This window comes from Bactrocera dorsalis, chromosome 4 (genome assembly GCF_023373825.1).
Source record: "Bactrocera dorsalis isolate Fly_Bdor chromosome 4, ASM2337382v1, whole genome shotgun sequence".
NCBI classification, from domain to species: domain Eukaryota; kingdom Metazoa; phylum Arthropoda; class Insecta; order Diptera; family Tephritidae; genus Bactrocera; species Bactrocera dorsalis.
In genome coordinates, this window is record NC_064306.1 from 53565936 (window position 1) to 53591503 (window position 25568).

The window sequence follows — 25568 nt, forward strand, 5'->3', positions numbered from 1 at the left end:
TACGAAATCTACTTGCAAATGTTTGTAAGGCGCTAAAGTACGCGACAGATTGCGAAATAAGCCTCAAACAGTTATTAGAAGACCATTGGAACTCTGTGGACCTACTCGTATTGATAGCATTACACTATGCATATGCGCCTATGTAACTCCTAATGTTTTTGAAACCATTTCTGCACATATAAATGCGCATCTAGCACGTTGCCTGCTGTTAATTCGAGTGGCAAAGCACACACGCACACGTACACTATGATAACAGCATGCATGTACAGGGACCCCAACTCACCCACGCCCATACTACGTTTTTGTTAATATTTGTTTTTTTTTTTTGAAGAACCACATTTAGTACCCGTTTTCTTTAACGAAAATGAGCACCCACTCGCCCGCATACACACACACGTACATTTATACAACGCACCCTTAAGTGTAATTTGATTAGCAATCGGCATGTCACATACAACAACTTGTACACATTTTGGGCTTATAATTTTGCATTTGATAAGATCAGCCTGTGTGGCTCGGTGGTCTATGATGATCTTAGGGTATCTTTTCTCTTTCTTAACGAAAACTATCGCCGTTGACGGGTTTGCCTGTATATGGCTCACTAGCTCAATTGATACTCCATAATAGTAATTGTTAACTTGTCGCCGTTGTTGTTGGTGTTGTTGTGGTTTGTAATTGTTGCTGTTTCTTGTCCCACCACTCCTGTATGCTGTCAATCATTTGTTTTCGTCGGAAACGCAACGATTCGCTGATGCACATTTTTATGAAATTTGATTTCATTTCAAAATCGCCCTTAATTAAATTGAGATGTTCTAACAATTGTGTATAATTACGACCTGGACGTCGTATATCGCGAAAAACTTGTGTTCGTATTTCTAGGTTATGTTTACGTGCGGCATCTCGTTGTTCGTCTGTGAGTGGCGGTGGCCCCGACACCACAATTGAGTTACGTTGACTAGCGCCGTTACCGACATTATTGCTACTTGTTATACTACTGTTATTAACGCTGTTGTGTTGATTATGATTGGTCATATGATTTGAATTGGCTATACCCACATTATTGGTCATTGACTCGCGTTTCAATGTATCGAAATTGGTTGAAAGTGTCACAGTTGAGAGGGAATTCGCAACTGCGGCTGATGGTGGTGGCATTAGCACAGATTCGGCTGTTTCCATTTTGACCTGCGCACCTGCAATGGCTGCGGTGTCAGGATTCGGCGCGGCAGCCGTATTCGATATGCCAGCATTGCCATTGTGGCATTGTTGTAATATGCGTGAAATTTCTTGAGCATCGTTAATATCGTTGTGTTGATAGGCAGGTGCTTGGGTGTTAAGTGTGACTGTCGCTGGGGTTGCAACGGGTACTGGCGCCCCCAGTGCAGGCGTGGTTGTCGGAATACTAAGCAAAGCGTTACCGTTGATTTGAAGTGGTGCAGCGAAAACGTTAGGCGCTAGCGTGGCGTTGGTATTTGTCAACACGTTTGACGCTACTATAGAGCCAATAGCAGCAGGCGCCACATCCGCAGGTGTCATAATCGATTGACCAAAATTATTTATATAGGGTTGTGGTGAACCTGGCGGCGACATGGGTGTTAATACATTGTTATTGCCCGGCATCTGTACTACAGGTGGCAGTGGCAATGTGCCACCAACCGTCATGCTGATACCAGCCGTCGAACTGATCGGCGTTGTGCTGGGCCCACTCATATCGGAATCACAGCTACTTTCATCGCTAATGCCGTTTATAAAATTACGTACATAACCATTAATTAGCGGTTCACCAGGTTCGTCTTCGTTGAAATCAAACGCCACAACAAGTCTATCCGAATCACCGTCATCGGACATGTTCGATGATATGGACGCAGTATCTGAAGTGCTGTCATCATCGAAATCGGACATTGAAGAAACCGAGGAGCTTGAGGCATTTGCAGATGTTACATTCAAGCTTGGTGTGCTAGGTCTCACATCCGTGGAAGTACGTCGAAATATGTAGTCCTTGCGTATGGGACCGGCTTTGCGCTTGCGTGCACGTGATGCATCGATTTTCTTTGGCACAATGCCACCTGGCACACCCGGTAGTGGCGCGCCACCGGCACCGTTATTTGATTTCATTGGCGCCACATCACTGAGATCAGCTTCGTCCACCATAACCATATGCTTATCCTTTTTGTATGGATTGCCAAACATGTGTTGTCTCACGTTTGTCGGTTCGATTTCGCGTAAAGGATTATCCTTGTTCTTCAAGTATTCCTGATAATTACCCATTTCGGCAATGGGTAGGCAGTGTCCGGAATCTTTCGCCACCAAACTGGTGGGTGTGGGTCGTAGCACAGTTTCGCGCATACGCGCTATTTCTTCCATCAAATCGCGGCGTGGTATATCGAATGGATTGCGGTATGACTTCGCCGACGATTGACGCGTTAGCTGTGGTACAACAATAGTGTAGTTCTCAAGTGGTTCAATCTCAGCGTGTAATTTAGAAAATGTCTCTCTCAACAATGGATGACGGACAAGATCGCGTCTCAATGGTACGCCGGGATTTAATTTTGCTGTTTCGATTTGTCGATACGGCGGTTTCGGTTGTTTCAACTGTTTATACACCTTCATACAGAGATTTTCTTGGTCTTGCTTTGCGGTGTTTTTGATATGCTTCAACTGATTGGCGATGTTCGGTGACAGATAATTGTCGACATTTTCCGGCAATAAAAATTGGAGCAGCTGATACGGTACATTGATGTTTAGTAACGCTTTTCGCAAAAACGGGCAGTAGTATGGTGGTATTGAGCGCACATAAGCGTTAAACTTATACATGAGATCGTTGGGCGGACTCATATTATACTTGTGTATAAGGTCGTGCAGCAGCGGCAATAACGCCGGATAGTTGTATGCCAATACATATAGATGTACTTGTGTTAAATTCTGCGAGGCCTTCAAATAACCAAATGGTAAATCAAAACCATGCATTCCGTTCGATATGATCACCTGCCAACATTTGTTCATTTCACGTTTTTGCAATATCTGCAAGGTCAGCGGACTGCCTTCAATTTCGTACTTGTCAACAGGAAAACTACGCACCATTTGCGGTTCGTCAACTGCGGGTGTGACTACTTTCAATTTGGGGTGTGCATCGCGAGGCGGCAATGTAACCGCTTTCGGGTCGGGCCAATATGGTTCCGGCAATGGCCAGTATCCAATTGGGAAGGTCTTTTGTGAAATATGTTTTTGCACATAGATCATTTTCTTCATTGGTTGAAATATTATGTCTTGAAGCGCTTCATTTGGCACGCCGTCTTTCGGTAGCATTGGTTCAAATTGTAAGACGACTCCCGGTTGCACTTTCTGCACCAAACTCTCTATACATTGATTTAGAACATAATGCGAACGCACACGATACGAACGTCCGCCTGTCACCACACACATACGTTCTATGGGCGAATCATCGTGTGGTACTTTACCCTCAGCACGTTCATCCACTTTATTGCCAGGCATACGCAGAACTAAGGAAAATAGTCGTTGATCCCAACGAAATGGTTCTTTTGTGAAATTTGTTCCTGGTATTTGTGTATTTAACGGCAGTATGATATCTTGGTGTACACCATTACGGTACGAATACCGTCCACCATCGGTGATCACAATGATTACAGACGGCTCCAAGTAAAATGGACACCGTCCCTGACCGTATGTGTCGATGCCGGATTGCATGCGATTCAGATTTAATAAATCGAAGGCATTCTTTAATGATTCACCCATTGAGGTGAGTCCATTGCTTTGTAGATTTTTCAGCTCGTTCATGAATGTTGCATGATTCTCTTTCCAACCGGCCTTTACATTAGCGGGTGGTTCTTCGAAAGTTAACAGCATATAGCGATCACCAAGACAATCCTGTGTGCGTTGACGATATTTTAGGAATGTCTCTACAGCGCCCTTCGCTATGTCCAGATATGATTTTTGTACACCATTAACGTATGCTTTCTGACACATCGACGCGGATGTGTCGACCAAAAATAGTATAATGGTCATAGCGTCCGCAAAGTTATCGTGTTAATACACTTCTTGATTTTTGATGGTGCGTTCCTTTTATAGTTATATTTTTGCTGATTAGTTTAGTTTTCCTAAATATTATTTTTTTATTTGTCTAAAAAAAATAATGCACTTGTTGAATTACATCTGCATCGACTTCGGGAATTAAAAATCGCGTTATTATGTCTGAAAAAACAGTTTAGAAAATATAAGGCATGTTAAGCAATCGAATTTCGTATAGAGCTGAGAGAAAGAGGGAGAAGTACAAGGATATTTTATTCATATTTAAGTACTAATGTTTTATTTTTAAATATCAGTATATACTATATAACAAAATTTACTTCATTAAATATTCAAAAATAATTATATGCATTATTTGATAATTAAATCAATTAAGTACTTGTTTAAAAATATATAAAACAATAAATCCATGGAACTCATATAATAAAGAAATCAAAACTAGATTTGATCAAGTGAAAAATAAAATTTTTCTCAAAAATACCAGTTCCTACTCAAATCATATTTGCATTACTTTTACGTTGAATATATTCCTTAATTTAATGTATGCTCAAGGAATGCTTATGGCATTTCTTTAGTCAATAACATAGGCTTGTTGTTTTCCAATCGCATCGCATTATATTGTAACGCTTGAAATCCCAAAAAATACACACAGTTTAAACAAAACGCTCATTGTTTTGTAAATCGTGTTACTAAAACGTAATCAGCTTGTGATTAATAAAAACTCAATGTATTGTGAAGTGCAATACGTCTATCAAAAATAATAACTAATTTCTTTTTAATTGAAGAATTTTTAAGCAAAACTATGTATTTTCAAAAAAAAATATAATTCATATTAACAGGAATACGTTAAGTAATATTCAAAAACCTCTGCATGCTTTATACCTAAAGATGGCGCTGTAAGGCCGGAAGGACATGAGTAATCCCAAATGTTGAAAATTTCAAAACTTTGAAACACATACATGTAGAAAAGTAAATAAAACACAAACAATAATGTGCATTGCAAAGCAAACAGACACGCCACCGACTCGACTTTACACTTTATAAAGCAATAACTTTCTTTCATTCTGAGTTTAATATAAGCATGCAAGTCCCCAGCTCAAACATGGCACTGCACTCCGAAACAGGGAAAAGCAACGTGCGGAAGAAGAACTAGTAGTGGTGGCGGCAGAATTAATAGCGGCAATGTGAGAAAAGCAGTTGTTGGGTACTTTTTCACACATTACTTTTAGCTGAATTGAAATCAATGATAGATAACTGCAATTTTTGTCTGTCACAAACGAACGAATATTCTAACTAGACAATACTTTGCAACCTTTTTCCGATACTGCTGAATATTTACTATTAGTACGGTTAAACTTTATCGCAACTTTTTTGTCATTTTTTTTTTATTTGGTACTGGCACAAATTTAAAAACAATTCAAAATTCCTCTCTTTTGGCTGAAAGAGAAACTAATGTAGTGGCGAGAAATACACTAGCAGCAGTGTTGTCAACTAACTAAAAATGTTAACGATTAGAATAAATATTTAAGCATGTATTATTTGAAAAGTATAGTACAAATAATAAACTTTTGGATTATACTGGTATTATACTTAAGCGACGATTTTAACGATTTTTCTTTATAAATCATTTACTAAATATTCGGATTTTTCCTTTAACTATTTCAAAAGTTAAACAATTTATTTTGTTGAACTTTCAGAAAATACGGTCTAATATATTAAAACAAAAATAAAAATTGTCACAGTATCTAGTTCCTTTTTGAAAGTTATATCATGAATTTAACGAATTTCCTCGACACCTGGTTTTAAGAGCAGACGGCAACACTTCATTAGCAGAAAAATTCTCACGTGCGTGAAAGCGAGACGACCAATAAACAACCGAAACTTTGACATTTGGCAACAACAAAAAGGCAGAAAATAAGAAAATGATGAAAAACGTTTAAAAGAGAATAAAATCCAATAGCTTTGCAACGGTTGGCTGTATTTTGATAGCACGTCTAGGAACTAAAGGCCAAACAATGAGCTTAAGCTTCATAGTGGCTCTACAATTCTCTACAAGTGCTCAAAAATGTGTTAAATGAGTTTTGACGTTAATTAAATCATATAAACAAATCGGTCACACAATTAGCATTAGAAAAATAAACACTTTCAACTAAACGCTAAATTAAATCCGCACCAACACAAATTAAATGCACGTCCTTGACGTAAAGAAAATCACAAACGGTAACGTGCTGCCGAAAATTGTAAACAAAATTCTGTTCACTGCAAGTGAAGAGTGAGGGTATGAGTGCACGCACGCATTGTTCAATTAGTGGGGTGAGTGGACACACTATACCGCGCGACTGACACTGATAAGTACTTGCACATACATGTGTACCTCTGCAGTAGCCCCAAAGCCTTTGCAATTTAACTTACAGCAACTTCAAACCAACAACTATTGCTATCACTAAGGTGAATCGACATGCATGAGCATAATCTTCTCACTTTTTCGCTAATTTGTTTTCAAGCTTTATGCTTTTTTTTTTGTAAATAACGTCTGAATGCAAAAAAATGAAGTTTACCAGTTGTCATTGCCTTAACAGTTGCCGTCGTCACCATTGCAGTGAGTGTCATTACCGTGTTTCAAACTATTTGCTCCAATTGTCGCAAGTTTGAAATTTTTTGATTTTAATAAATACACTTTATGCTATTTTAATATTCCTTTAAGTGGGAGCCATCCCAATTCAATAGAACGCTGTGCAATACCTTCTTCTGCTCGTCAGCTACGCTCCATACGCTGTGCTTAATAAAGCTTCTCCATCTTCAGTTTCCTAAAGAGGCGTTCTAGTGGTAATCAATTTGTGCACAAAGTGTGTGGTGCGACGGAACGACTACATCAATGCAACAACAAATATATGTTAATATATCGTACACACACACACACCATTGAATGAACTGTAGATGAGAAGACGAACAGTCGGTAGCGCCACTGCGGGAGCACCAGCGATTCCCCAAAAGCACTGCAAACTGTTGTTGTGAAGTGTTGCTGTTGCCTCTTCTTTCTTCCTTCTACTTCTCGCTCGCTCTCTCTCTCTCTTCGTTTCACACTTTTGTGCGCCGCTGCTTTGCTATTTGCTTACTACAACAAATTTATCACCACTGCGAGCGAGCACTGCTATTTGTTTTTGTTCCGTCCCGAGTATTTAGTTTTGATTACGATTTTAACCGGTGCTACCAACCTTCCTTTCCAAAAGCAAGAAACAAACTGTCAAAATTTCACTGGACTACTAGCATTCGTCGTCGTTCCTCGTTCGCCCCTCGCCCATATGTACGAGCACACACCAAGAATTTTCAAATCTGCTTTGAGCTCACTTTCGTACAGCGAAATATGCACATAATGACGGGTAAAAAATTTTCCCTCAACATTGACATTCGATGATAAGTGCAAAGTTGTTTCGAATTTAAAAATTCGAAATTGAGATCAAGTGAATATTAAACAAAATATATAAAAATATATGTTATATAATATCTTATGTCAACTATTATTTATAGTATAATATGATATTATACTGATCCTAAAGTGGTCTCCGAAATATATTTACATAAAGCCCAATACATTATTTTTATTTAAATGACTTCGCTACAAAAAAATAAACGCAATTATATGTAAAGATAATCTTGGTGTAGTCACAAAATCGAATAAATATAAATTATCGTAATAAAATATGCAAAAAAATAAAAAATAATAATAATAGTAAACGGCATATGAATAGAAATTGTTCACTTTTCTACCATTTTAATTTAAAGGAATTTCTCTAAATATTCAATTTAAAAAGACTTCCAAAAATATCTCATTATTTTTATACACAATTTTACCTGAGCGCTTTAGTTAGAAAACAAAAACACGGTAAAATAAAAAAATTCTCAATTGCGATTTAGAGATGAGTATTATAAATACATCTGTTTTAATTTATGCAACAACAAACACATGTACAAAATTAATGATAAATTTACACAAATTCCATTATACGTCTATATACATTGTACAAGATATAATTTTTTTATTAACTATACCTTTTCACGCAATATGTTGAAGAATTCCCTGGCGTACCAGCGTTTCCACTTGCGCACGCGGTAAATAATGTTGACTGTTCTTTTTTAAATATATCACTTCACCATCTTCCAATTCAAATTTGCCATAATCTTCCAGACAACGCACTTCTATATATAAAGACTTTGGTGGGCGTAAATCACCCGTTAAATCAATCCCTTGTCCATCACCAATTGAACGCATGTAGGATGCCAATGACTTTGAGTACGTATTGAAGAAGTTCACTTCGGGTTCGCACAGAGATGTTTTAATATCCGCTGGTATAATAGGGCCAAACTCCCAACGAAGCGCTTTAATACGCAGCAGACGTTTATAAAGATATGTAAGTAGGCAGCGCTTATTTCTTTGTAGTGCTGCGTGTCGAAAATTTAATAATGGCCACAAAGTTCGATCACCAGAAGTTGAATAATTAGCGCTGAGTAAGAAATTATAACTTAAGATATAAAACTATTATAGCACAATGCAACTTACGCTTGTGCACAGTTTTCTTCAAAGATTGCTTTGATTTCCTCCAATACTTGACGTACTCCATCATCCTGTAATGTACATTCGAACATTTCTCAAACATGGCAAATATAAACGTTTTTTACTTACATCAAAAGGTGGAATTGTCTGTGAAGAACGTTCCAGTTCTTTAACTAACTCAAAAGCTTTATCAGCAAACATTTTATTGGATTTTGCCATTTTTATTTCACTTTTCGCACTTAGCTAACTAAAATACTAAACAAATTTTAAGCGCGTTTTTATTGAATTGTTTACGTTTTACTTATGTCATTACACACGTTTCGTTGTCAGAATGCAAGTGTTGCATAGCTCGTACAATTATTTTAAAAACCAATAAACCATAACGAACTGTCAAAATCAGCTGTCTTCTATGGTTTTGGCGCTATTTACAAAAAAAGGAAATAAGTTCGTATGGTATGGTAAAGTGAAATAGCGTAGTACGCACAATATAATTGGAAAATAAGTTATAACAACTATAAAACGTATTGAAGTGCATTTAAAATGCCGGAATATATAATCGCCGGCATACCGGTGCATTTTCCGTTTGAACCTTACGATGTGCAAACGGCATATATGGAAAAAGTAATCAGCTGCCTACGCGATGGCACGAATGGTGTGCTGGAGTCTCCAACTGGCACTGGAAAAACATTGAGTCTACTATGTTCTTCTCTAGCCTGGTTGTTGTCGCGAAAAGCGGATATGCAATCGTTAGTACAAAGGAATGCAAGAGGTGGAGCAGCAGCGCAACAAGCAGCCAATGAATTCAATGCAATACAGTCGAGAAATGCCAGCTGGGGCATACCAAAAATTATATATGCCTCGCGTACACATTCCCAATTAACGCAAGCCATGCAGGAGTTGAAACGTACATCATATTCTTTTATGCGCGCTGTAGTTTTAGGATCGCGCGATCAATTATGTATTCATCCAGAAGTTATGCGAGAACAAGGCAACTCCAACAAAGTACAACTTTGTAAATTGCGCATACAAACGCGCACTTGTTCATTCTACAATCGTGTTGAATCCAAGAAAGACAGTCCCGAATTAAAAGAACAGTCGATAATGGATATTGAAGATTTGGTCAAAGTAGGACAGAAACTTAAAGTGTGTCCCTACTTTGCATCTAAAGAGTTGACTAGTGACGCGGATATAACATTTATGCCATACAACTATCTTTTGGATCCAAAAGCACGTAAAGCAAATAAAGTTGACCTGAACAATACAATTGTTATATTAGATGAGGCACATAACATAGAGAAAATTTGTGAGGAATCTGCATCTGTGCAAATACGTTCATCGGACATAGCCTTGGCTATTGACGATGTGACGCATGTAATGAAGGCAATGATGAGCGAGAATGCGTTAGATTTTATGAGCAATGACGAACCGAAAGACTTTAAATTGGAAGATTTAGCGCTACTTAAAGAGATGCTGTTGGACCTGGAGAAAGGCATTGATGATATTGTAGTCGAAAACAAAACGGAGGGAACCACATTTCCACCTGCTTTTATGTTTGATCTGTTAGCTGGAGCAAAAGTAAGTGTTTCGTTTACCAAACTTCTCCACCCGTATTACAGAAATGCATTTTTTTACAGTTCACTCCAGCTACAGCACCTGCAACAATAAGTTTGTTAGAACGACTCGTTCAATTTATGACTGTTCAGTCTCAAGATAGCGCATTTCGAAAAGGTGGTAGCTTCGACGTACTTTCTAACCTGCTAAGTGTCGTTTTCGTTAAAAAGGAAGATATTATAGCAAAGGTGCTCAGAAGCTTCAAAGTGCATGTGCAAATCGAAGAATTGAAACAGAACGCCAAAAATGCTGGCAAGGATGGCTGGTTGTCAAAAGCGTCCAGTAACAGCACAGTTTCCACGAAATTGCCAAAAATTATTAATTATTGGTGTTTTAATCCCGGATTTGGCATGGAACAACTTTTAAATACACAGGTGCGAAGTATAATTTTAACGAGTGGTACCTTAGCACCTTTGAAACCATTAATTGCCGAATTGGCGGTACCAATTGCACAAAGTCTTGAAAATCCGCACATTGTTGATAAATCGCAAGTTTTCGTGAAAATTATCGGTACTGGGCCCGATAGAGAGCAGCTCATATCAAATTTTGCCAATCGGTAAGAATTCTGTGTATTGTTTGTGCTTCTGCGTTCATTTCTTTATTAACTGTAATTAATGCAGCGACAATCCGAAGTACCTCAGTTCTCTGGGCCAAACAGTGCTGAATATTTCACGTATCGTACCAGATGGTCTACTCGTGTTCTTTCCCTCTTATCCATTGCTGAATCAATGTGTAGACGCTTGGCAGGCCAGTGGACTTTGGGCAGAAGTATCTCGACATAAGCCGATTTTTGTGGAACCACGCAGTAAAGATAGCTTTACAACAACAATGGAGGAATTCTACAAAAGTATACGTGATGCAAAGGGTGCTGTTTTTATGGCGGTATGTCGCGGTAAAGTATCCGAGGGTCTCGATTTCGCCGATCGTAATGGTCGCGCGGTGATTATTACTGGCCTACCATTTCCGCCACTGAAAGACCCGAAAGTGATTTTAAAGAAACGGTACTTGGAAGATAATCGTACAAAAGAAAATGAGGTGTGCCGATATATTTTTTTTTCTATGCTGCTGCTAACCACACACGATTTTTCAGCTGCTAACTGGTCAAGCATGGTACAGTTTAGAGGCGACTCGTGCCGTTAATCAGGCTATCGGACGTGTCATTCGTCATCGAAATGATTATGGCGCAATTTTATTGTGTGATATGCGTTTTGCACAACCTAATCAGGCATCACAGCTGTCCAAATGGGTTCGTGGACACTTAGGTCCAGCGCCGAAAAGTCTACCCTTCGGTTCGATTGTGAGAGAATTACGTGAATTCTTTCGAAATGCTGATAAATCTGTATGTCACAAGTGCAAGCATTTATATTGACTATTTTTTTAACAACCATTCCATTAAAAAACAGCTTCCTAAACCCAAAGAGCGTAGTATCGAATCTCTAGTTAGCGAAACGTGTGAGGAAGCCGGTATTGTACAAAGTCGTTTCTTCTCTGATCCAAAGAAGGTGCTTGAAGGGAAAAATAAATTTGCAACGGCGCAAACAATGGCGATGTAAGCAAGTCATTTATATACATAAATATGGATTAGTATGTTATATTTCAAAATTAATACCTATGATTACAATGATCTAACAGGAAAGTTGAGAAAACCAATTCAATCGAAAGTTGGACACCTGATGACTACAAAATGGCCGCAGGACGGTCCCAAGATAGTAAAGTACCGAACGCTATGGACTTTATGAGTCGACTAGACAATAACGTGAAGGTATTGCAATGTAGAAACATACACATATACATACATATGTATATCAGTTCTCTAATATCATAAAAAATATTAATGCTCATAAAATTTTGTCACAGTCTATAGACTTCAATAGTGCCAGCTGCAGCAATTCGCCACGACATAATCAAGTTAGTTTATATAAACGTGAGCGAATTTCACCGACATCCAGTCCAAGCAGCAGTGGTAGTGCATCCCTTGCTAATATTAAGAGAAAACGCTATAAGCTAGTGAAGGATACCTCCATTTCTGACTCTCCAACCAGCTGCGCTTCTACATCTCTGGGTGAATTTGGCTTTAAATCAAAAGCTAGATTATCGCTTGAACCACCAGTGGAAGTGGAAAAACAGGCACCACAGGAACGAGTGGAATTTTTGCGCGTAGTAGGTGTAATTTCTATTAAAATCTCATTCAATATTTCACGAATATAATTTTTTTTAGTTGCGCAGTTCTTTGTCTCCTGATGATTTTAGCGCCTTTACGGCGGCGCTAATGGCATATAGCCGTCAGGATAAAATCGAAGAATTTCTAGAAGTTTTAGTACGAGTGTTGTCCAAACCGGAATTGCATTACATGCTACGTGGTATGCGTCGATTTATAAAAGTGAATCACAAAGAGTTATTTGACGCGGGAACTGCGCATATTTTGTCATAACCTCACATACATATGTATGTAGATTAAACTTTGGTCATTTGGTCTAATTTTACTCGACGCTATATAGTTGATGTTTGTAAGCCCATTAACAATATATGTATGTGTACTTCGTAAGCTACTATAACATATTTAGTATATAAATGTTTAAACTTTTTGGTTTTACAATAATAAAAAATACAATGCCATATGCAGATATTTTAGAAATAAAAGCATGAAAAATATGAATTTATGGAGTTCTTTTCAATTTCAATTTATGCAGTGTAGTCAGAGATTGTATAGATTTTCCAGTGGCTATGCAAGTGATTACTTCAAATCAAAAGTCTTCCAATGCTTTTGCAGGAAATAACACTTTTTATTTAGTATAACAGACAAAAAGAGCCCACACTTCTTTATCCATAGCCATTACATGACTTTACTTCAAATATAATTTATTATTACATATATATTTTTAATTTATATAATATACATATGTATATATATATACATAATTAAGATGCTTATTTAATATTTAAATTACAGCTAAATTTCACAATTCTTTTCGCTCAGCTGTTTGGAGCTAAATTACGTTGATTGTTCGAACGGAAGTTACATTGATGAGTTCATAAATTTTGTATATGTGTACATATGTATATGTATTCATTCATAAAGCGTAATCTTGTTTAAGTAGCATTTAATTTTCCACAATTGCTAGATGATATCACCCGCTTGTTCTTTTAAATTCCTTTGTTCAATCCCTCATTTTTGTACATATATGTATAGCGATTATTTCACTAAAGAATATGCACTTATGTACATAAATATATATACATTTTATTTAAATATTTCCGTTTATTTAAAAAGTTGTAGAATTTCACTTTCGCAGTGAATTCATTAACTTGCGAATGTAAAGGCACAGTTTTAATTTCTTTGTTTTCACATACGATTTTTTCGTTTCTCATTTGCCTTTTCGTCCACAACGGATACGGAAATAAAAGCGCGCAATTTTAGCGCAAAAAGTCGCGTACGCAAGCACTAAGAGGAAATAACAAGAAAAAGGAATTCAGCACTACTAGCAAACCACTTGATGCTTATAAATTAATGAAATTAAAATTCAGCCTAATCAATACGCCAATGTAAGCCAAAACGTTCCTCAAATGTTGTACGATTATAAACGCCCACATCGGCTAACATCAGCGGTTCTGTGTAGTACGCAAAGCGTCGTATATCTAAAATAGCTGCGTCAAATTGTTGCTTCCAACTGGTTAAGTCCGTAACGGTCATATGAATTGGCAACTGCGGATCCGGTATGTCGATAGCGGCCGATAAACGATCAAATGCTTCAGCAATGGGACCCACTGATAGATTGACCCAATATTCTTCGGGAAAACGCTTATTTTCACAAAATGGTGCTCCCTTACGCATAATGAATATGAGCATAAGTATTTCGTAGCGTTCACCAGCCTCATAAAAGCGTTTTGTGCGCGTCTTCTCCACAAAGTCAATGAGCAATATGAGGGGTGTGTAATTTTGTAAGTGCATCAGCAACTCACGATCTGACCACACGTATTTACCGCCCTTGACATTGCCGCCTGGGTTCGCACTGGCCACCATACTGGTCGACAACGAAGCGCCTGTTTGTCTAAGACAGCCGCCTTCCTCAACCATGGCAATGGATTGCAGCGTAGATTTGTATGTATGTATTTATGTAAGTTTGTATATGGCTTTAATTTTGTATTTAGTTCGTTGGCTCGTGCTGCTAGGGGGTTGATAGGGCGTTTAACCAACACTGACACAAAGTGGGGCAAGGTCGCGTCGGTTGATTGTGACCGAGTTGATGTGTGTGAGTGCGATGCACCAGTTGGCTGCTATATACTTATATAGTATAAGAATCTAACTGAAGAAAACGTGCAGTTTCTTATTAAATTAATTTTCCGTTTTCATTATTTTACTTGAACGACGCACATAAGTAAATGTGTTAAACAATTAAAATTTAACTTTAAGCTCTTGCAAATTAATTGTTGTTTTTTAGAAAATACTCCAAATGTTGGTGTCGGCTGCTGCGCGTTTCGTTTGCGTGTTTTAACTGCTGTAAACAAAACTGGATGCGAGCAAATGCGGAATGCAATCGATAGCCAAATACATTTGAGTAGATCCATGAAGACGTCAATGAAGATATAGGGTGCAAATTATTAATGTAAACACAGAGTTAAGTTACTAAAGGCTTTTTTCGGAAAGGTGATAAATTAAAAAAAAAAATATAGATTTACCAAGAGTCCTCCATTAGAACTTGTACTATAAAACATTTTTTTACAAACGAATGTCAGAAATGCATTCGAAGATAACTATTGCTACTCTAGAACGCTAGAAATTAGAACCAAATTTTTGAAATTGTGCCGTAATTGAAATCGAATCCAGCAATCACCACTACATCACTTCTGTATTCTCATATACAAAGCTAACAATTTTATTTATATTTTATAATTATCTTTCCATAATTACATCAGACGTTTTGGAAATCTTCTCATGGAACTGCCTCAAGCTTACCCTGGCTACGTTCATGGGAGCCCATATTACTTTCGTTTCATTTTGTTAACATTAGTTAGATATTACATGCATAATCTAAAGTTATTCGTTAATTAACTACCCTATACATACGTAAGGCTGCAAGTGTCCGTAAGAGATCTGTTTGTTTGTGCGCAAGCGCTGCAACGGAATTTTCGTAAATTTTCCTTTCTTTTCTATTATTTGCAAAAAGCATAAGCACAAATAACGTTGAATTGATTTTCAAAGCATTCACGTTTTATTTAAGTTTTACAAGTCTCTCATTTTCATTGTTTATTTTTTTTTATAAATGCATTTGTACTCATTTAAGTCTATCAGTGTTTGCACAGTTAAAACTATTTTATGTAAATTTATTATTTTTAAAATTATTACAAATATTTACGCCAAACTAAAATTAAATGAAGTTTGAAATCATATGGATTTCTTTTTGGCATTGTTAAAAATACCCAAGTATTTGCCTCGTGTCATTTCCTTGGCCTCCGATACACCCAATTGATAGGCTTCATCGTACATTTTCTTTATTTCCATTATTAGATTACTGAAGGGCATATTGCTAAGCTCTGTAAATTATTACAATTACTTTAGTATTTATTTAATAATTCAGTAAAGGGTGCACTTACGTATCATGGCATTTATGTCCTCCTGTGAGAGGTCCTTGGACCACTGCGGTACCGGAGTGCGTATAGGAGTGTCACTCATTGCTATAAAATTACTTATACCAGGAACTGCAAAGTCAACAAAATTCAAACTTCAAAACTTTTGACATAACTACTTAAACATATATTTATTTGTATCATTTCATTTTGCGTGAATCGTTCAATTAACAACAAAAAAAATGCGTTGTGAACAACAAATAGAAGAAATAAAAAATCTGCGAAAAAACAACATACCCTAAAAATTAAATGGATGGTGTTTTTGAAAAGCTCTTAATTATATTGAATTAATAAAAAGTGTAAAAGTGGGGCTATAATACCAAATATGTACCAAAAACCAAAGTATATATATATCATATTTTTCGTTATTTAAATTTCTATTTAACATCACTCACTTTTTTCAGGCCACAATTCGGGGGACGTGCGTAATTTTTCCAGCGAATACAATCCATCCTCGGGTGAGTCCTCTTTTATCAAAGACCCTGTAAACATTTGTTAAAGTATTAGATAATATTAATTATTATTGTTAATTGAATAAACCTTTTAAAAGTGTACGACTTCGATTTGAGTTCGACATGCTAAAACAAAATATACGAATTAAATAATGCGAAAGTATACTAAATAAAATGTCAAAACATATCAAATGTCAAAAGTATTTGAATACGTTCAGAGTTGCATTTCACCTATATTTTTAATATTTGAAGTCATAACAAATACTTTATTGATAAAATTGACCTATTAATGTTTAATTTATTAAAAGAAAACCATATCTAAAAGTTAATATAAATTCAATGATAAATGCAATACTCATAATAATGCGTTAAGTATCATTATACAATATTAATTATACAAAAATTTAATATTTTGTATTACATCGCCGTTGCTTTAATTTAATGCCGCCAAAATTGTCTGATCCCAGGTTGTTTACAAATCTATTTCGGGCTAGTTCGTTTTATTCTCTTGCTTTATTGTTTTGCAAATTAGTGGCTGTGGTTTTAATTTAATTTTTAATGAATATAACGAAATTTGGTACCTTTTACCGTATGTTACCAAATTTCCAACATCATTTTATACTTAAAATGCCACGACATGCTCAGACGCAACATGGTGACGCGACGGTAGATGAAGAAAACATTGTGCTCTTAAAAAACGCAATCTATCAAACTGTGCCTAGCACAGAGCCTTTAACATGCACGTGGTTTTATAATGTAGATCCCAATGTTCGCAACTATGTAACAGCTATCGCAAATCAAGATCTGAAAGTCGTACTCCCTGAAAAGAGAAAAGCGGATAATACGGAACAAGTTGAAGCCTTAAAGAAAGCCAGATTAGAAACTAAGGCTCTCAAAGCAAAGCGCCCTGGATTCTCCGATGACCGTTATGATGAGACATCTTATTATTTTGAGAATGGCTTACGTAAAGTTTATCCATATTACTTTACTTTTACAACGTTCACCAAAGGACGGTGGGTAGATGATAAAATCTTAGATGTATTTTCACGTGAATTTCGCGCTCATCCACCTGAGGAATATAAACGCAGCATACTGACTGGATCTTTGAAAGTTAATTACGAATGTGTGCCAGTGGACTATAAATTAAAACACAACGACTTACTGTCGAATACGGTTCATCGGCATGAAGTGCCTGTTACAGATCAAGCTATTACCATAGTGCATATGGATGAGGATATTGTTGTTATAAACAAACCCGCTTCAATACCTGTTCATCCGTGTGGTAGATACCGACATAATACTGTTGTATTTATTTTAGCTAAGGAATATAATTTAAAGAATTTACGCACAATTCATCGTTTAGATCGATTGACATCCGGCTTACTACTCTTCGGTCGCACGCCTAAGAAGGCTCGACTACTCGAGCAGCAAATAAGAAATAGAGACGTTGAAAAGGAGTATGTGTGCCGTGTAGAAGGAAATTTCCCTGATGGTATCATTGAATGCAAGGAACCTATTGAAGTTGTCAGTTATAAGATTGGTGTTTGCAAAGTATCGCCAAAAGGCAAAGACTGCTCCACAACTTTTGAAAAAATCAGTTACAATGGCACCACAAGTGTTATATTATGTAAGCCTTTGACCGGAAGAATGCATCAAATTCGTGTTCACTTACAATATTTAGGATATCCTATTATAAATGATCCTTTGTATAATCATGAAGTATTCGGACCACTCAAAGGTCGTGGCGGCGATATTGGCGGACGTACTGATGAAGAACTAGTAAAAGATTTGATTCATGTACACAATGCAGAAAATTGGTTAGGTGTTGATGAAGATTTTGGAAGTGAAGGACTAATATTGCCAAAACATGATCATATTGAAAATGGTGACAAAGATGTTGAGGCCGTCTCAGAAACTTCTACTATAGTTAATGATGATCTTAATAAAATTGATAAACCCCTTCTTGTAGAAGAGGAGAAAGAACAGACTAATACAGTGTCAGTTGGTACACAAACCGGCCATGATCCACCTGATACTGCATATAATAAAGAAAAAACAACTGTGGATGAACATTGTTATGAGTGTAAAGTGCGTTTCAAAGATCCTAAACCGAACGATTTAATTATGTATTTACATGCATGGAAATATAGAGGTCCTGGTTGGGCGTATGAGACGGAATTACCAAACTGGGCAGATAAAGCTTGGAGTGAAACAGCTGTTGAATAAATAAAAGTTATTGCGGGTTTCCAAACTTCCTCGACAAAAGTCATTCTTGTATAAACATTGGATGAATATTAGGTACACTTTTATACAGTTTATACTGGTCAAGTAGTTTTTATTATTGACGTGTAAGTCTATGAAAAGTTACTTTAAAAACAATTTCAATCAATTAACTAAGCATTTAATTTTATTGTGAAATAATGAAGTGCTCTAAATTCTGTATGAACGACAGTTATTTCATTGTTACATATAATTGTAATATATAAACATTCTTAAATATTTGTTATAACAATGAAATGTGTTAAATTCAAATAACGAAAAACGAAATATATAATTTTTGTCTGCGAAACAATCATTTAAAAATTAAGGTTTTATAGAGAGAGGACAATATGTTTTAAATAAATTATTGAATAATTTTATTTACATCACAGTTGTTCTAATATTTTTCCACTAACTTATTTTTGTTTAAATAAGTTGAAAATAATACAATAAATATTAATTGAAATATATTTTTCGTGCGTTTAGTTATTTTCAAAACTTTTGCGGTTAAATTATTGGGAGAAATATCGCTGTTCACATAGGGCTAAGGTATTCTTAGAAGATAAAGTATATAAGAATCTTAAAGCAAAATAAATTAAATTTATATCTCATAACTATAACTAATTTATAAACCAATAATTAAACTAAATAACCATTGCGATTTAAAAATGAAAAGTTTCATTTTAAAATAAATCGTGGACATTGATTTATGTTATCTGGCATCTCTTAGTTCTCATTTTTTGTATATTTCTTTCTTCATAACAAATATTTTCTCTTTAAAATATCTCTCTTTGCCTTTTTATCATCACCCGTGCGCTTTTTCTACCAGTTCCATTTTACCTGCTCAACTGCAATTTGTGTGCAGTTGTTCGGTCTCCTAGTTTTAATTGTTTAATTAATTATACTTAAGCTAAATTTGGTGCTAAACACGTATATTCAACTAAATTCTTATCACAATAAGCTTGTGTTCCTTCTATTTGTATTTATATTAATACAGTGCATAATATATCATTTTGTTTATTACATCAGCGAGAAAATTCGCTTGTCCACTAAGTTTATACTCTGATGGCCGAAGGTGAAATTGCCAACGACAAAAGCATAAAAAATGCTGATAATTTTTGTATAACCGCGACCAACAGCTCTTCTATAAATAACGCTGTGTTGGGTGAAAAGTTAAGAAAGATTACAGCACTTTTCTTCGACTTGGACAACACTTTGATTCCCACGCGTTCGGGTGATTTGAAAGCAGTCAAAAAGGTTTGTGTGAAAGAAAAAAGTGAACGGAGTAGGGTTGGGCATACAATGATACACGCGAAATCGTTGGAAATTTTCCACTGTTTTATTGATAACAGGAGATGGGAGTTGAGAGGTAGGGTGACTAGCACGCGTGATATTTTTGCATAGATGATACATACAAATTCCGGGTATACGGTAGGGGATAGGAAGATGAGATTACGGAAATAACGTAACCGAAGTGCTGATTAATTGCAAAAATCACCGTACGGAGAACGTAAATACATACATATGTATGTATGTAACGGGTGATTTTTTTGAGGTTAGGATTTTCATGCATTAGTATTTGACAGATCACGTGGGATTTCAGACATGGTGTCAAAGAGAAAGATGCTCAGTATGCTTTGACATTTCATCATGAATAGACTTACTAACGAGCAACGCTTGCAAATCATTGAATTTTATTACCAAAATCAGTGTTCGGTTCGAAATGTGTTTCGCGCTTTACGTCCGACAAATTTTGTTCAGCGATGAGGCTCATTTCTGGTTGAATGGCTACGTAAATAAGCAAAATTGCCGCATTTGGGGTGAAGAGCAACCAGAAGCCGTTCAAGAACTGCCCATGCATCCCGAAAAATGCACTGTTTGGTGTGGTTTGTACGCTGGTGGAATCATTGGACCGTATTTTTTCAAAGATGCTGTTGGACGCAACGTTACGGTGAATGGCGATCGCTATCGTTCGATGCTAACAAACTTTTTGTTGCCAAAAATGGAAGAACTGAACTTGGTTGACATGTGGTTTCAACAAGATGGCGCTACATGCCACACAGCTCGCGATTCTATGGCCATTTTGAGGGAAAACTTCGGACAACAATTCATCTCAAGAAATGGACCCGTAAGTTGGCCACCAAGATCATGCGATTTAACGCCTTTAGACTATTTTTTGTGGGGCTACGTCAAGTCTAAAGTCTACAGAAATAAGCCAGCAACTATTCCAGCTTTGGAAGACAACATTTCCGAAGAAATTCGGGCTATTCCGGCCGAAATGCTCGAAAAAGTTGCCCAAAATTGGACTTTCCGAATGGACCACCTAAGACGCAGCCGCGGTCAACATTTAAATGAAATTATCTTCAAAAAGTAAATGTCATGAACCAATCTAACGTTTCAAATAAAGAACCGATGAGATTTTGCAAATTTTATGCGTTTTTTTTTTAAAAAAAGTTATCAAGCTCTTAAAAAATCACCCTTTATATATTTGCGGATTTGTATTTATAGTTACACATTAATAAAACAATGAACTGGACAAGTAGTTTACGTTGCGGACAATGCTTTCCGTATTCCGGGGAGTTCAAGGATAATTAATAGAGTTGCCAAGTTAGAAATGTTTTTCAGTTTTATTTCATAATCCAAAAAATTAATGCAGACTTAATAACTGATATTTGTTCAATATAGAATTTGAAAGATAATTTTGTTTATTTTTTTTAATACGTAGTTAAGTGAAGTGCTTGAAAATCAATTTGGTTTATCGAAAGAGGAGGCCAACACCGCTACACAATCTTTCCTGAAAGCATTTCGTCGCTGCCCAGATAACTCGCAAACGTCATTAGATTCCTGGCGTACATATTTATGGCGTGAAGCACTACCACCACGCTACAAACATTTGGCTGAGCAAATCTACCCAAAATGGTTGAAATTACGTTATCGTTATTTGGCGCTATCCGCCGATTACATACAAATGCTATGTCGCGCTCGTGAGTCAAATTTTCTACTGGCCCTTATTACCAACGGACCATCCAATGCACAGTGGGAAAAGATAAACAAGTTGCATGTCAGTCAATATTTTGATTGCATGCTAGTGTCATCAGATCTTCCGTGGGAGAAACCAAATCCGCAAATATTCTATGCTGCATGCAACTATTTAGGAGTAGCTCCATCGCAATGTGCAATGTTTGGAGATAAACTCGAGTCCGACATTAAAGTGAGTATGAACTGATGGAAAAGCCTTACAAATACACTCATTTATAACATCATGCACCTACACAATTTTTAGGGTGGTAATCTAGCGGGACTTGGTGCTACATTTTGGATACCATTGAATGCAGGCGAGATTGACTTAAACGATGTACAACATAAGCCAGACTTTACTCTCAAGCAATTGTTAGATTTGTATAAATATTTTCCATCACTAAATAACACTAGAAATGTGCGTGCGAATTCAAATAGTAATACAATCGGCACAAATGCACAATGTAATACTGGAACAACGTTCTCCTTAGCACATGGTGTTAACGGTGCTTCAGCTGTTCTACCTCAGTATCGTCGTAGAGGTAGTCAAATTAGTCATAGTCGAACCATAAGTACCTGTTACAGTGATCTTCAACGTCATCAAACACATCAACAACAACCAAATCAATTTGGACAAGTACAGAATGAACAAGAATCGCAAGACGAATGGTTTAACGAACGTTTGAATCAAGAGCAGTACAGACAACGGCGTGGTGGGTCACTACCAACTATGGATTATTTGAATAGTGAAGCTGAAAATAGCTCGGACAGTTTGTTTAGCTAAATAATTAATTATTATTAATAATGGCTGTGCATATTGTTCACATGTAAACCTCAAACACACATGCTCATTCTACGATCCTAAATATAAACGAACGTACAATTATATAATTGCAATAAATCGCAACAAACTAAGGGGCTTCGGAACTTCGCGTGATACATACGTGATTATAATTTAGACACATTTGTATGTATGTATGTAGATAGTTACCGTAAAAGTCTACCCTATTCCCCGCACACTAGCTTCGAATGGTTGTGCTTTACACGCTGCTTTATGGGTAGTAAATGTATATATACATTTTGCATGTGTGCATATACATTCATACATATATACTAAGCGTAACTATATAAATTCGAATTCATATATGAAATAGTATGTATATTTTAAAATAAAACATACAATTTATCAGCTAAAAGATTTTAATCAATATTTTTAAGTTTTTGCATTGTTTATTTGCTTTCATATTTTTCGTAGACGTAAAAATATTCTTAATAAATAAATATGAACATGTATTTGAGAACCAGAAAATTATAGTGAATTTTATTTTAAATGTTATATATGGAAAATAAGTATGATTTTGAAATGAGTATAGGATGGAAAGACACTATACAATAGGGAAAGAACTTTTATTTACGGCCATAATTCAATCATGTGCAAATATATATCATACACATAAGATTGTCTCGATAGCTCAAGCAACAACTTTTCAAAATTAATATTAGTTGTGGGGGGAATTAGTAAAAAATCAAGTTTATTAATATCCTTTATACAGGTTTTTTTTATTAAAAAATTTTGAAATAACTGTGTCTCTGATGTCAACTAATGACAATGTTTTTTTTAAGTGATACCATTACAAAAATCATCATCCTCTACACACTTTGAAGTAAAACAATTTTACATAATGGAATCCTGATATCCGGTCTACTGCAGTATACCCAGTAAGGAAAAGTATTGCATATAATGACCTGTTGATTCATAAATATCGATATTATTTCGATATATTCGATTGCTACTGTCCGACACATAAAAATATTGATATTACGAATCTCTTTACTTTTCAGATATTTTAATTCGTTATAGTCATTCCAATAAAGCTATTCTGATCTGCCTATTTGTTTTAGAATACTACCATAACCACTAAAAATTGAAAGTAAGTTTCGCTTTTGAAAAAATTATCTGTGAAGAAAAGATTTTTGTTTACTTCTTACACATAATCGATAATCGAGCTCAGCACTTTAACAGCTGATTGCATTAAATTTTAAGTGGCAGCTTCTTTTTTTTGACATTTGAGTTTTTCATGCTAGAACAAATTTTAAATAAACTGTTTCTTTTCTGCGCCAAAATTTGTGTTGTTCCGTTAAAACAAAGCTATCATATTTGTGTATACACGTTTGCTTATTTAAAAAAAAATTAAATTTGTCTACAATGACTAGACGAGGCACAGCTCGCACGCCACTTCCACTGTTCTCGCCCCAAAAACCTCAGACGAAGACTACGAAAAAACAACAGATATGCCGTTCACCAAAAATCAACCAACAGCCAGCAAAATCGGTGTACACCATGACTTCCCGTGATTTTCAAAGAGATACAAACGCACACGTAGAAGTAATTGCTGAGCATTTGAAAGATTTTTGCTGTATAAATTTCTTTCAAGCGGCGATAATGCATAACAAACACTTGTTTCGTGGACGCAAGGTTTTGGACATAGGCTGTGGAGTGGGTATTCTCTCGTTGTTTGCTGCCAAGGCTGGTGCAGCACATGTATATGCTGTGGATTCGTCAAATGTAGTAGACTACACGGAACAAATTGTAAGCGATAATGGTTATGCCGACATTATTCATGTGATCAAAGGATCATTGGAGAATATTGTATTACCAGTTGACGAAGTTGATATCATAATTTGTAATTGGTTGGGATATTCAATGTTATTCCAAGCGGCATGTGATATGGTAATTTATGCTCGGGACAAATGGCTAAATAAAGAAAATGGCATTATATTACCCGATGTGGCCAAATTATTTATGGCTGCAATAGAGAACACCAAGCATAAGAATGAACGTGTAGAATGGTGGAACGATGTCTATGGTGTAAATATGAAATGTGTGCGTAATTTTGCATTATCCGAACCTTGTTTTCAACTGGTGGAGCCAAAGCAGGTGTGTAACTATTTATTTATGATAACTTATGTGACAACTCAACTCAATATTTTTAAATAATTCAATATTATTTTTCGAACAGCTGATGAGCACTCAATTCGGCGTAAAGTATCTCAACATGTACACCGCCACAAAGAAAGACTTGAAATTCCGTTGTAAATATATGTTAGAAATGCAACGTGCTGGAAACATGGACGGCATTGTGACTTATTTTCATGTTTACTTTTCAAAGTCCCATACACCAATGGGTTTAAGCACAGATCCTTCGGTATGGCGTACACATTGGATGCAGACGGTATTCTTCTTCGACAAACCTGTATATGTCAAAGCCGGTGAACTTTATTATGGTGGCATAGAAATGTGTTCAGTTGGTAACGATTGTGATCTCAACAATATGGAGTTAAGCCTCGAAATGTTCAGTGGTGATCCAGCTCATCTGCATCTAGAAGCAGAAATGCGCTGGAAGCTTAAACCACATGCAGCCATAATAAATGAAAGAATTTTAGAAAAGAGTGAAGCAAGTGAAAAAAACAAAATCCATAAGGATGAAACACAAATTACTTCCGATAAAAGTAAAACTTTCCTGGCACCAAAGAAAATTGCTTGTGTACCTAAAGAGCCAATAACAAAAACAGTCGAGGTGAAATCGGACACAATTGTACCTACCAGCGTAGAAATAGGAAATTACTCATACCCCTGCAACGTGATGAGGAGGAACAAAAAAGCAAAGAATTCAAAAAAAGGCTAAATTCTTTTTAAAAAGTTTAATATTTCTATTATTATTTTTTTTTGAGTATATTATAACTTTTCACACATGTACATTTATTTGAAATGTTTTATACACTGAGATAAGGCTGAAATTTGGATAACGAATTAATCCAAATTTATCGTTACTAAAAGAAAAAAATTATATACCATTTATTAAAAAGAATAAATATATATTATCTAAAAATATCGATTTTTGTTTTATTTTGTTAATTTAGAGAATAGTAAATAATGCATATGACTTCGCAAACAAGTGTTAATAACTAAAAATAATGCCTCATATGTATATAATATTTTGAGGCTAATA

The 25568-nt window shown here is 36.0% G+C and overlaps 8 protein-coding genes across 9 annotated transcripts; 4 read left to right on the top strand and 4 right to left on the bottom strand.

Annotated features, from left to right (window-relative positions):
- Positions 1 to 544: 544 nt before the first annotated feature.
- Positions 545 to 4031, bottom strand: LOC105228799 (integrator complex subunit 6). Its single transcript, XM_049455381.1, has one exon. The coding sequence runs from the start codon at positions 4018 to 4020 to the stop codon at positions 634 to 636; it is 3387 nt and encodes a 1128-aa protein (XP_049311338.1). The 5' UTR covers positions 4021 to 4031; the 3' UTR covers positions 545 to 633.
- A 37-nt stretch (positions 4032 to 4068) lies between these two features.
- Positions 4069 to 8928, bottom strand: LOC105228800 (DNA replication complex GINS protein PSF1). 2 transcript variants are annotated; one of them, XM_049455383.1, is made up of 4 exons: positions 8723 to 8928; positions 8600 to 8664; positions 8092 to 8543; positions 4069 to 4206 (listed from the first exon to the last, which is right to left on the bottom strand). In XM_049455383.1, exons 1-3 carry the CDS (start codon positions 8810 to 8812, stop codon positions 8096 to 8098), a joined length of 603 nt encoding a protein of 200 aa, XP_049311340.1. In that variant the 5' UTR covers positions 8813 to 8928; the 3' UTR covers positions 4069 to 4206; positions 8092 to 8095. The 2 variants fall into 2 exon arrangements, with proteins under 2 accessions (XP_049311340.1, XP_011207074.1); XM_011208772.4 differs by lacking the exon at positions 4069 to 4206 and having other exon boundaries at positions 7946 to 8543.
- A 70-nt stretch (positions 8929 to 8998) lies between these two features.
- On the top strand, positions 8999 to 12860 carry LOC105228801 (regulator of telomere elongation helicase 1 homolog). The gene is made up of 8 exons (XM_011208774.4): positions 8999 to 10168; positions 10228 to 10760; positions 10825 to 11239; positions 11295 to 11543; positions 11608 to 11753; positions 11837 to 11966; positions 12062 to 12364; positions 12423 to 12860. Exons 1-8 carry the CDS (start codon positions 9134 to 9136, stop codon positions 12633 to 12635), a joined length of 3024 nt encoding a protein of 1007 aa, XP_011207076.2. The 5' UTR covers positions 8999 to 9133; the 3' UTR covers positions 12636 to 12860.
- Positions 12861 to 12959: 99 nt separating this feature from the next.
- Positions 12960 to 14725, bottom strand: LOC105228802 (uncharacterized). Its single transcript, XM_011208775.4, has one exon. The coding sequence runs from the start codon at positions 14277 to 14279 to the stop codon at positions 13731 to 13733; it is 549 nt and encodes a 182-aa protein (XP_011207077.1). The 5' UTR covers positions 14280 to 14725; the 3' UTR covers positions 12960 to 13730.
- Positions 14726 to 15512: 787 nt separating this feature from the next.
- Positions 15513 to 16502, bottom strand: LOC105228803 (protein lin-52 homolog). Its single transcript, XM_011208776.4, has 4 exons — positions 16370 to 16502; positions 16225 to 16311; positions 15797 to 15901; positions 15513 to 15736 (listed from the first exon to the last, which is right to left on the bottom strand). The coding sequence occupies exons 1-4, from the start codon at positions 16404 to 16406 to the stop codon at positions 15588 to 15590; spliced, it is 378 nt and encodes a 125-aa protein (XP_011207078.1). The 5' UTR covers positions 16407 to 16502; the 3' UTR covers positions 15513 to 15587.
- A 248-nt stretch (positions 16503 to 16750) lies between these two features.
- Positions 16751 to 19010, top strand: LOC105228804 (pseudouridylate synthase RPUSD2). The gene has a single exon (XM_011208777.4). It carries the CDS (start codon positions 16840 to 16842, stop codon positions 18505 to 18507), a length of 1668 nt encoding a protein of 555 aa, XP_011207079.2. The 5' UTR covers positions 16751 to 16839; the 3' UTR covers positions 18508 to 19010.
- Positions 19011 to 19350: 340 nt separating this feature from the next.
- Positions 19351 to 22867, top strand: LOC105228805 (N-acylneuraminate-9-phosphatase). The gene is made up of 3 exons (XM_011208778.4): positions 19351 to 19797; positions 21266 to 21751; positions 21824 to 22867. The coding sequence occupies exons 1-3, from the start codon at positions 19606 to 19608 to the stop codon at positions 22340 to 22342; spliced, it is 1197 nt and encodes a 398-aa protein (XP_011207080.2). The 5' UTR covers positions 19351 to 19605; the 3' UTR covers positions 22343 to 22867.
- A 734-nt stretch (positions 22868 to 23601) lies between these two features.
- LOC105228806 (uncharacterized) lies at positions 23602 to 25452 on the top strand. The gene is made up of 2 exons (XM_011208779.4): positions 23602 to 24496; positions 24579 to 25452. Exons 1-2 carry the CDS (start codon positions 23765 to 23767, stop codon positions 25242 to 25244), a joined length of 1398 nt encoding a protein of 465 aa, XP_011207081.2. The 5' UTR covers positions 23602 to 23764; the 3' UTR covers positions 25245 to 25452.
- Positions 25453 to 25568: the final 116 nt, after the last annotated feature.